Below are 12,387 nucleotides of genomic sequence, written 5' to 3' on the forward strand. Positions count from 1 at the left end.
CAGGAAAACGTCTAGATCACACTCTTCAGCAGAGACTCGAAAGGTCTAACAAAATCAACAGGGAGCTCTATATTTTGATAATTGTCTGGATGCAAATGACGAAGGACATATAAGAAGCATAATCTGTATTAAGGAGGGAAAGCGATAGATCGTAAAGGACATAAAGATCATCAAATTGGGCAGTGTAGTGGAATCGTCATTCCCTCTATTCAGCAGTAAGGGTCGAAGAAGTCATGGTGCGATGCTCTTTTCATTCACGTCAATCGGATTGGATTTTAACAGGCCTTAGTTCCTATTCGCGGGTTTGGACAAAGGAGCGTAGGAGATCTTTGTTTTTATTAAAGACTTTGACTATGATTCCAGAACAGCAGGATTTCGGCATGCCATTGATGAGTTGCCAGCTTTGGAAAATCCTTGACGATGTGGAGTCAGCATTATTTGAAAAATGCCATGCTGACGGTCCCAACAGCCCTAACACAGTCTATGATGAATGTCTAGAATAGACTTATTATGATCCTCAGAAAAATTCGGAACTCTCAATGTAACAAGATGCATGTGAATGGTTTCCCTCAAGGATAGAGTATTACTGGCGAAACGGGATCCACTCAGACCAGGTGGAATTTCTTGAAACTAGCAACTTTTTCTCAACATAGGCAAGTGAGACATTAAATTCCGTCTCGTATGTATCTGAATAAGTGCTATAGCACACTTGTATGGCTCCAATTAAGCTAGTCATGTTCCAAATTACTCATGCCAACTGCCAAGAGACAATCAAGCTGAATACTGTCTATGTCAACTTCAAAATATCATCAGCCTGACTACGCAGAACCAGACTCCGCACAGTACTCAGACTCGGAATTCTTCAGAATTTGGACTTCGGTTTTCTATCATTCCCTGACACTTCCAGACACCATCACCAGTATCAAAGAAAGGAAGACTGATAGCACCCACGTCGGCACATGGTTTCAAAGTAGATCTAAAGCTCCTGATCGGCGGCATCCCCGTAGAAGATCATGCCACCTTTCATCACCTGAGGCGGGATTTTAGTCTTAGCGAGAGTCCTAAATATGGGAGAATGCTGCCCAGGTAGCTCCTTTGCACATCACCCGGACCCAAATTCTGGAGCGATGTCTAAGACTTCATAGATAGGTATTAGATAGCCGCAAAAATAAAACCTGATTTTGTGAAACGCCGAAAAATATGACATAGGAAGGCCAGACAAAAGGTGTTTACAGGATGCCCAGCTGACATAACGGTGCTGCACTTGCAAGCATCAGGTGTTTGTGAAATTATAGAGAGTGCAGTAGTACCGTGACTCGCTGTATTTTCGAGAGTTGCAATAGCTCCTGGCTGGCTATGGGTAACCATTTGCGAGGAACTGAGAATGATGCTATTTTCCGTCGGTTGGGCTGTATTGCCGGGGGGAACATCGTGCATCGCGGTGTCTTGATGCTCTGGTATATGGATGACTTGTGGGATATTCCTATCATTTTCCACGTTGCGCATGTCTGCTATGTCCTGTATCACAGTGTCTTGGGTGCTGAACAGAACCTGCTGGTGTCACTTTGGAGTGTAACCTCCTAATATAAATATTTCCTCGAGATGTTCTAGCGGTTTCTATGGTTAATACATTTTTAGGAAAAAAGGATCTGAAGGTATCCCGCTTCACGGCAAACGACGTAACGTTTTCCCGAGGCTCATCTTGGGGTCAGAAAAAAAGTGTCCGTGTCTGTCATCCCACAACGGAGAAGAAGAGCCCAATTCTGTGCCGCATCAGTACTTTATAGGGCCGTGGTGCGATGATGAGGCGTGGTTTAATTTGCTCTAGGACAGCTACCAGGTGATTGCTGTTTTCGTTCAAGATAGTATGGTCATATTCGAAAAGATCAGGTCTCAAACGGGAAAGCAGCGCTTAGATTGCCACGTATGCTGTCTTCATCGGTGCTCGAGGATTCTGGGGCCCATTAAGAGTGAACCCCAAATGATTAAAGAGAGACTTCAATCGCTTCTACAGATCCAAACACTCAAGCCTTTGTTGGGATTGAGAAGATTGGATATATCCGCGTGGGTGGTGATCAGTGAGTCCATAAAAGTGACGCATTACGAACAGAAAGCATTGTCGATAAGCTGACCAAAAGAGATCGTTGTGGCCACTCAATCCCCCTTCTTCGAAGTAGTTCTCTGAAACCTGGATTCGACTCTTCGGGGTGGGAACAAAAGATCGCAACATAGCTTGTCGGATAGTACCTTTGAATTTCGAGGGCAAGGATTTCTTCTCGTTAGCTTTAAGTATTTGATGTCCTCAAGGAATAGATGTCAAGAAGGTATAATTTCCCGGTAGTTCAGTGAAGCCTGCAGGAGTTTTGATAGTGAAGCAGGATCACTGACGCGAGAGAAAGCCAAATTATCCTCAAATATATGATGAATAAATCTTCGATCATTCAAAGAGAGGCGGGGATAACGTCCATGAAGAAGTTCGAGTACCGGGGTCTAAGGCTTCAGAGGAGCCACATATAAGAGAATCCCACGCAGGGTAGATTTTGTGGAGGTAGGCTGAGAGTTCCTATTTGTGAATTAGTCTTACGTGATAAAAATGGGGGTTGCAAACCTCTGGGCAATTCAAACTTGTCAAATGAGTTCTCATAAACCAATAGACCCAAAGAGCAGGAAATAACAGTAATGCGTCTAGCTTATTTGTCAGAATCTTCGTTTATCCTTGCTGATTTTGGGTCAAAAAATTCGGTTGAAGTCCTGGCACTTAGTCGGAGACCATTTCGCCAGCCATTTTTACGCAGGCTTTTCTTCACCACGATGTTGATAATGACGAACATCTTGAAATATTTCTCCATCAGACCAAACAGTGGCTCGGCTTGCGAGTCTCTTTTGATCGTCATGTGGGCTAGCGACCACTTTCCAGCTGTCGGCGGGCCTGACAGCACTCCCGCATAGCAGCATATATATAGAGCGAGCTACATCGGGCAAATGAATTCATCATCATCATCATCATCATCATCATGATGTTTTGGTGTTTTGATCAACTTTTGAATATTCAGTAGTGGGTCAGGTAGTTAGCCGGCTCGCGGGAATTGATAAGGACACCCCAAATTTTTAGTAGTTAATGAGTTGGGGTGCCGTTACTAAAAAGTTGGAGTGTCCTTACCAATTCCCTCTCTTCAAGTCCACTTAAATCCGTCGCTCCCCTCATTTACTTCACAAGTCTTTTTTTAACTCTGTTGACTCATCAAGTACCCCCAAAGCCCCAGTCGCCATGCCCGAGAGTTGTTGGCAGCAAGTGCGCACCTATGCGGACCATCTGGGTCATCGCGTGGTGCTCGAGCAGTACGTCTCGCCGGACTACGAGCCAGAGCCCGAAGACATAATTCCCATCCAGGTCTACAGCCTTGTGCCCCTGGACGACGACCACAGAGAGCTCCGAATGTACCTGATGCAGACTTTCTGGAATGACGAGGTCAAGCCTCTGTTCGAGATTTATTCATACTGCCCGCCCGATGGATTTGCCTGTATTGAGCATAACCGCATTGAAATCGCCCGTCGTAAGCAGCAACACCGGTCAGGGGTCGAGAATCCACTCCCGCTGATTCCACGATTCACCCGTCCAACTGACTACTCAACTGTTGGATTTTGTGTCTTGCTGCGATCGCACAGCTATCGACTGGGCCATGTGCAGAACTCGGATAAGCTTGCTGAGCTAGGCGAAGGCCCGGACTTGCTCTACTTCAACCGCTCATTTTCTAGCACACGCAGTGATGTTGACGCGGCGCAGCATTCAATTGAGGGCGGCGAGAGCCTCTCGTCAGAGGCATTTGAATTAGCCACCGAACGCCTCACGGACCAGATCTACATCGGGCAGGTTATCATTCTCGATATCTTCAACAACGTCGATGACCATCCGGAACGACACGCCTTGGATGTTGACGAGGGCGAGCCTCCCAGCTCGGATCTGCCGACAGAAGAGCAGATTCGCGACCAGCTAGGCCAGGAAACTTCAGTTGGCGGCTGCTCTCTTGATCCGACATTCCAGGTTTCTCAGGATGCCGACATTGTAACAGTCACCAATACTCCTGAGGGCAAAACCTCTGATATCCAATATATTGTCCATGCGGCTTTTCTCAGCTCCATCCGCGACGCAGCAGGGCCCTCTCTCTTGGAAAGCACAGCGCACCTCTTTACGGCGTCAATGTTCTCCCACCTCCCGGCCAATAAAACCCTCACTCTCAAATTCTTCATCCCAAAGTCTCCTTCTTGGTCGGCCATTCGCCCCGCCCAAAACGAAGTTCTCGAAATTCTATCACAGCAAAACCAAGAAGAGAACCGAGAAAATCCTTTTTCCATCGGCGCCCTGCACAAAGTTCCCCGCAGGCGACGATCAACCCCCAACAGCAAAACGAATTTCTCCTCAAAAACCCGAAAAATATATCATCAACTCAAAAGGGAAGTCCTGCGACCTCTTTCGCATGTTCACGGTTGTTCTCGATCGTGCCAAGTTTGTCTCCGAGGCCGGAGTTTACTTCTACATGACGGACTGGTCGTCCCAGTCCAGGGATCCAGACCCTTATTCGGAGGTCTGTTCTGACGATACAGAGATTGTGCGGGGCGTGGACATGAATACGGTTGCTGGGCGGTTGGGGGTGGTTGTTCTTGAAGAATGAGCTAGTTTAGTAGATCAATTGGCACTGTTTATATCCATGATTGCATTTAAAAAGAAGGTAGAGGTAGACGGAAAATCATAAGAATACTAAGGATATCGGCCTAGATGCTGGAAGAACAGTAAAAACAGGTAGCAATTAGACCTCGGCAGAAACATTTAGAGGACCGGTACCCCCGGCCCTCCGCCCGGCCCTCCGCCCGGCCCTCCGCCCGGCCCTCCGCCCTCACTTGCATAAAAAAAAGGCGACCTTTCCTAATTAGGGTGGATAAAGTTGCTGATTCATCCCATTAAATTATTAGTTAGTTAACTAGTTAACGTAATCGGTAAGCGAGCCGCGCATGTAAGCCAGTCGCGCACCCACCCCAAAACGCGTCTATGAATTAGCACTTAATTCATTCAACCACCCACCATGCCACCAATTCGTGCCAGAGGCTCTACAAATTCAACAGAGCAAGAGGGTAGGATATTATTAGCCATCCAGGCTATTAAAAATCAAGAAATATCCTCCGTTCGCAAAGCTGCGCGCATTTATAATGTGCCTGAAACTACACTTCGCGATCGTCGTCACGGCACCACAAATCGCGCGATTTCTCGCGCAAATTCGCATAAATTAACAGAAATCGAAGAGGAATCACTTCAAAAATGGATACTCTCTTTAGATGATCGCGGAGCAGCGCCCCGGCCATCTACTGTACGCGAAACTGCGAATCTTCTTCTCGCGGCCCGCGGAACTACACCAGTTCAAACCGTCGGAGAAAAATGGGTTTATAACTTCGTAAAACGACACCCAAGCCTATCATCCCGATTCTCAAGACGTTATAATTACGAACGTGCGAAGTGCGAAGATCCAAGAATCATTAGGGAGTGGTTTGATCTTGTTCAAAAAACCATTCTTCAATACGGCATCGATCCCGACGATATTTATAACTTCGATGAGACTGGTTTCGCGATGGGATTAACAGCGACCGCGAAGGTTATCTCGAGGGCTGAATACTACGGTCGGCGATCGCTTTTACAGCCCGGAAATCGCGAGTGGGTGACTACAATCGAGTGTACGAATGCTTCAGGGTGGGCGCTCCCTCCGTGTGTGATTTTTAAAGGCAAAGTTTTGATCGAGGGTTGGTTCGATAATCTTCCGATAGACTGGAGATTCGAGGTTAGTCCGAATGGCTGGACTTCCGATGAGATCGGCCTTCGTTGGCTCGAAAAGCTCTTTATTCCGTCGACTTCTTCGCGTGTGAAGGGAAGGTATCGACTTTTGATACTCGATGGTCACGGAAGCCATTTGACTCCGAAATTCGATGAACTTTGTGAAAAAAACGATATTATACCAATCTGTATGCCTGCGCATTCGTCTCACCTTTTACAGCCACTCGATATCGGCTGTTTTGCCGTGTTAAAGCGCTCGTACGGTCGGCTAGTTGAAACGAAAATGCGGAACGGAATCAACCATATCGACAAACTTGATTTCCTCGAGGCTTATCCTTCCGCGCGAAACGAAGCCTTCCGCTCCGATACTATTATAAATAGCTTCAGAGCAGCTGGTTTGGTACCTTTTTCACCCGATCAAGTGATCTTAAAGCTTGATATTTGTCTTCGAACCCCGACCCCCCTCCGAGCCGGGATAGCGAATCAAGCCAGAATTTTACACCAAAAACCCCTTTTACCGATAAACAAGTACGTCGGCAAGCTTCATCAATCAAAGCTTTACTTCGTACGGGGTCTCGAAGTCCACCAAGCCCATCAGATCGAGCGTTAAACCAGCTTATTAAAGGCTGCCAACTTTCGATGCAGAGCGCTACTTTACTAGCGGAGGAAGTCAAAGGATTACGGGCGGAAAACGAGAAGAAGAAACAAAAACGCACTAGATCTCGCAGGCAGATGCCTTCCACTGAGGGCCTCTCGGTTTTCGAGGCCTCTGCATTAAAAATGCAGTCGCAGCAAGCAATTGAACCCGCTCCACCCCCCGGGGATGGAAGGCCTTCGGAGGGTTTACAGCCACCTACGCGGGCCCAGCGAGGATGTGGAATATGTAGGCGCCCGGGACATAGAAGGGAGACATGCCCAGATAGACCAGCAAGTTAGCTGAATTAGATTAATAGCGTTTTTGTTGAAATAAATGCATTTAAAATTAATAGGTTGCTTAAGGTGCGCGACTGGCTTACATGCGCGGCTCGCTTACCGATTACGTTAACTAACGTTTAGTGTACCCGTGTAATTCTCCTTCAGCTTATCCTACGCCACTTGAGAGTTTCTAGAAATAACGAGCTCCATGTGCCCTTAGCGGGCGCCTGTTGGATCCTATCGTGGGCCATCTCACGTATTCTTCGAAAGATCGAGCTCCACGCGCCCCTAGCCGGCGCCTGTTGGTCCTATCGTAGGCCAGGCTACGGGTTTTCAAAATCTGGGGCTCCACGGGCCCTTAGTTGACGCCCGCCGGTTTTCATCCTATGCCATTTCACAGTTTTTCAAAAATCCGGAGCTCCATGTGCCTGTAGTCGGCGCCTGTTGGTTCTCGTCGTATGCCACTTCACGGTTTTTTGAGAATACTGAGCTCCACGTACCCCTAGCCGACTCCTGTTGGCTCCTGTCCTATGCCACCTCATGATTTTAACCCTCAGAAAGGCTGCTGGCTGGCATACGATGAAAATAGACAGGTGCCAGTGATCAAGGTGAAAAGGGAAACCCATCTAACATCTTAGCAGTATGTCGTCGGCCCTTTGAAGCCTTTTCTATCTGCGGCGGGGATGGACAAAATGGGCTTTCTCCAAATGATCTAATGATTATAATGACGCGTCTGGTGTCGGGATTCTCATGGATACGTAGGCAGGAGCCGATATGCGCGTCCCAGATCTTGACGGTCTTGTCGTGAGACGCGGAAGCGACGCGGCTGCTATCGTGCGAGAACGCTACCGAGCTGACCGAGTGGCCATGGCCCTCGAGCGACTGCAGGCAGGCGCCGCTATGCGCGTCCCAGATCTTGATGGTCTCGTCGTATGACACAGAAGCGAGGTGGCTACTTTACGCGGTCTTATTTATCAGCACTTGTAACCTGGCGTGGCCAAAGCAAAATTACCAAGGATGACGATGCTTCGGATCATGCTACATCTTTCGCACGTGTGGTTGAGAATCAAGCGGAGGCAAAATCGCAGGCTACCAAGCATGTCTCGAAATTTTTACGTCCATCTCGATAGAACTTACTGTTCCCTGCTACCCTTAGTCAATCTCAACTGTTTTATCCGAGACATATCGTCCTCGATTCCGCATTTCTCTTCTACATTTGTTAAGTACTATACTCCGCAAACAGGATCTAGGCTGCTGTCTCATGCTGGCTCCTTACAGCTATAATATTCTGCGCGCCAAAAATTCAGCGCTGTAGTGAAATATAAATAGACTGACAGTCCGACTGGTTCTAGTAGGCGATCAGCGAGCCGTTTGCTCTGACTTGACTCTTCTGATTCGAAAAGCAATACCACTTTGTTTCGGATTTATTCCCAAACGCAGTTTTAGCCGTCATGAATGCAGCACCTGCCCCTATCGCTATGGTCGTGAGATCCTCAATGCAGGAACACCGAAATGCTTCACTACCAGCAGTCCACCATGGACCAATGCATACAGCCCAGATTTGTCCGACTCAACAGAGACCACACGTTGCAATGGGTTGTGAGCATGTACGTTGTCATTAAGTTGTTCATACCTGGCTTCATTAACGCGTATGGGAATAGCTCACAAACAGATCAGGGCGAAGAACAAGAGTAATGATCAGCGGGGAAGTCTCTTGATAACGTTGTATTTCTTAGTATTGGGTGTCAATATGCATGCCTTACTTGCCCGCAACTACTTAACATCTGATGAGTTCTCAGCTACCCTCTTCACCCTCCTTAGCCAAGTCCCCAGATCAAATGTGCCGTCACTCAAGTCTCTGACATTGCCGACAAATTTAAATACATAACCAAAGTCATCCACGGGCTCTTTCCCGTCGGTATAGTTGATGCGACACGGATCGGCCCGATAATTGTCCGTTTCATAGCTAGCCAGCCTCTCCCCATGCTTTTCAGTCTCGACATGATAGACAGCCCCATAAACAACCTTTTCTGGGGCATCTAGAAGAGCTGGATACTGGCCCCATAGTTTGCATTCGTAGCCTGTAATGGTGGCGGGTCGAAGTGCTGGCTCGGTTTCTAAGCCAAGGACATCGCGGAGCATGGCGGGATCAGACAGGGTGCCGTAGAAGAAATAAGGGCCTGTGGGCGCAGAAAATGGATCTGCATGAGGTGGTGGCCTTTCGGGTTGGAAGAAATAGCCAGGAGGAGCAGACCTCAGCTTCATTACGAACGGGGAGACTTTCGAGATTGGATCTTCAGGCGGAGGAGGTGGAGGAGGGAGAGGGGCATAGCTAGCGGCTCCCTCGTCTCCTTGGTTGTCAGGCATTTTTTCAGTTGACAGCCAATAGGTTTTCTAAAGGCCAGAAGCGAGAACCAGCTGAAGGATGAAAGTTCGATAGAAACTTCTGTCTTGCAACTTGGCGTTTGTGTTTCTATGACTGCGCAGGGGGTATTTGTCGGGGCACCTCACTTTGTTCGGTAACGGCACCTCAAAACATTATTTAACGCAATCCACAACCGAGTCGGCACCACAACCGAGTTGGCACTTTCTCCGTCATCACTAGAATATCAAAGCATTTCAACCACCAACGTCATTAAATTAGACTATATAAAAGATAAAATAAATAACGTATTCGGTAAGCGAGCCGCGCATGTAAGCCAGTCGCACATCTTAAGCAACTTATTAATTTTAAATGCATTTATTTCAACAAAAACGCTATTAATCTAATTCAGCTAACTTGCTGGTCTATCTGGGCATGTCTCCCTTCTATGTCCCGGGCACCTACATATTCCACATCCTCGCTGGGCCCGCGTAGGTGGCTGTAAACCCTCCGAAGGCCTTCCATCCCCGGGGGGTGGAGCGGGTTCAATTGCTTGCTGCGACTGCATTGTTAATGCAGAGGCCTCGAAAACTGAGAGGCCCTCAGTGGAAGGCATCTGTCTGCGAGATCTAGTGCGTTTTTGTTTCTTCTTCTCGTTTTCCGCCCGTAATCCTTTGATTTCCTCCGCTAGTAAAGTAGCGTTCTGCATCGAAAGTTGGCAGCCTTTAATAAGCTGGTTTAACGCTCGATCTGATGGACTTGGTGGACTTCGAGACCCCGTACGAAGTAAAGCTTTGATTGATGAAGCTTGACGACGTACTTGTTTATCGGTAAACGGGGGTTTTGGTGTAAAATTCTGGCCTGATTCGCTATCCCGGCTCGGAGGGGGGGTCGGGTTTCGAAGACAAATATCAAGCTTTAAGATCACTTGATCGGGTGAAAAAGGTACCAAACCAGCTGCTCTAAAGCTATTTATAATAGTATCGGAGCGGAAGGCTTCGTTTCGCGCGGAAGGATAAGCCTCGAGGAAATCAAGTTTGTCGATATGGTTGATTCCGTTCCGCATTTTCGTTTCAACTATCCGACCGTACGAGCGCTTTAACACCGCAAAACAGCCGATATCGAGTGGCTGTAAAAGGTGAGACGAGTTCGCAGGCATACAGATTGGTATAATATCGTTTTTTCACAAAGTTCATCGAATTTCGGAGTCAAATGGCTTCCGTGACCATCGAGTATCAAAAGTCGATACCTTCCCTTCACCCGCGAAGAAGTCGACGGAATAAAGAGCTTTGCGAGCCAACGAAGGCCGATCTCATTGGAAGTCCAGCCTTTCGGACTAACCTCGAATCTCCAGTCTATCGGAAGATTATCGAACCAACCCTCGATCAAAACTTTGCCTTTAAAAATCACACACGGAGGGAGCGCCCACACTGAAGCATTCGTACACTCGATTACAGTCACCCACTCGCGATTTCCGGGCTGTAAAAGCAATCGCCGACCGTAGTATTCAGCCCTCGAGATAACCTTCGCGGTCGCTGTTAATCCCATCGCGAAACCAGTCTCATCGAAGTTATAAATATCGTCGGGATCGATGCCGTATTGAAGAATGGTTTTTTGAACAAGATCAAACCACTCCCTAATGATTTTTGGATCTTCGCACTTCGCACGTTCGTAATTATAACGTCTTGAGAATCGGGATGATAGGCTTGGGTATCTTTTCACGAAGTTATAAACCCATTTTTCTCCGACGGTTTGAACTGGTGTAGTTCCACGGGCCGCGAGAAGAATATTCGCAGTTTCGCGTACAGTAGACGGCCGGGGCGCTGCTCCGCGATCATCTAAAGAGAGTATCCATTTTTGAAGTGATTCCTCTTCAGTTTCTGTTAATGTATGCGAATTTGCGCGAGAAATCGCGCGATTTGTGGTGCCTTGATGACGATCGCGAAGTGTAGTTTCAGGCACATTATAAATGCACGCAGCTTTGCGAACGGAGGAAATTTCTTGATTTTAATAGCCTGGATGGCCAATAATATCCTACCCTCTTGCTCTGTTGAATTTGTAGAGCCTCTGGCGCGAATTGGTGGCATAGTGGGTGGTTGAATGAATTAAGTGCTAATTCATGGACGCATTTTGGGCTGGGTGCGCGACTGGCTTTCATGCGCGGCTCGCTTACCGATTACGTTACAAAGCTCGTTATGACGTCGAGAACTGGATGCGTTGCTTATTAAATAGGACACGTGCCATTGGATGTTTACAAGTACTTCTTTGAAGACTGGTCTTTTGGGAATCGTGGAGGAAAATATAGGAGCGAAATTCCTTTCGTGAAAAGACATCAGGACCTCGCATGACAAGAAATCAACAAATTGGCCTTATTCATCGCTTGTCACAAGCTTTCGAGAAAAGTGAGGACAAGTACACTTGACGGGGTGTGAAGTATTCAAAATTGAGGTGGACAAAAAAGAAAGCTGACCAGACTGGGGTTCGATCCCAGGACCTTGTCGGTGTTAACGACACGTGATCACCAACTACACCATCCGGCCGACGCTGGGGCTGTAACGTAAATATCATGCGATATCAATTAAGCCTGTTTTAGTTGTGGACCGGGTCGCAAATCGATTAGCTATTCTCCGTAGGCACAGGGAAACTTCTCAGTTCGGAATCAAAGCTTAATGTTCAATTTCTGTCCTTGGCAAATAAGACAAAAAAAAAACACGCAAGTCTCACAGAGTTATAGTGATATGCCTTTGAGGGCCAATTTTGGCATTGATAAAGATTAGAATAGAAGCCTGGATTTACTAGTAAAATTACTAAACGCCTATTGCGTATGTTTCCAAATCTCAGGAAGATTAACCTTAAAATAAGCATTGAAGTAGTATATAGGATCACAGGTTAAGCGCTATTTGCACTGTTTAACAGAGCTTGGGGGCCATATGGGCTCGAAACCATGGTCGGGCCGGGTCGGGCTTGGGCTTTCATGGGCCCTGAAGATGTCTAGTTAGAGCCCTTATAACTTGCCAAGTGGCGTGAATCTTTTGACCGTACAAAGAAATCATAACATGCGCTAAGTCTAATCTACTCTAGTCGTATTCTACTGACCCTACATTCCTCAACAACTCTTGACCTCGCGGTGACATTCTCCCGAAGGTGATCTTCTTCGGGAAACCGGAGCATGGCAGTCTGGGGTAGCCAGGGTAATGCTATAGTTGGTTTGATCGGCGACAGGGTGAACGATTCGGCATAGGTATTATCTGGGATCTCTCGGTGGAGCCGTTTATTCACCAAGGGAAGAGTT

The 12,387-nt window shown here is 47.3% G+C and overlaps 2 protein-coding genes across 2 annotated transcripts; one reads left to right on the forward strand and one right to left on the reverse strand.

The window, feature by feature from the left end:
- Nucleotides 1-3,268: 3,268 nt before the first annotated feature.
- Nucleotides 3,269-4,670, forward strand: N7532_009426 (uncharacterized protein; the record flags this gene model as incomplete). The annotated part of the gene is made up of 2 exons (XM_056621917.1): nucleotides 3,269-4,266; nucleotides 4,316-4,670. 2 exons carry the CDS (start codon nucleotides 3,269-3,271, stop codon nucleotides 4,668-4,670), a joined length of 1,353 nt encoding a protein of 450 aa, XP_056472723.1.
- Nucleotides 4,671-8,506: 3,836 nt separating this feature from the next.
- On the reverse strand, nucleotides 8,507-9,100 carry N7532_009427 (gamma-glutamylcyclotransferase family protein; the record flags this gene model as incomplete). The annotated part of the gene is made up of 1 exon (XM_056621918.1): nucleotides 8,507-9,100. One exon carries the CDS (start codon nucleotides 9,098-9,100, stop codon nucleotides 8,507-8,509), a length of 594 nt encoding a protein of 197 aa, XP_056472724.1.
- Between the last annotated feature and the right edge of the window lie 3,287 nt (nucleotides 9,101-12,387).

This window comes from Penicillium argentinense (assembly GCF_028826775.1).
Source record: "Penicillium argentinense strain IBT 30761 chromosome Unknown utg000009l_segment0_segment0, whole genome shotgun sequence".
Taxonomy (NCBI): domain Eukaryota; kingdom Fungi; phylum Ascomycota; class Eurotiomycetes; order Eurotiales; family Aspergillaceae; genus Penicillium; species Penicillium argentinense.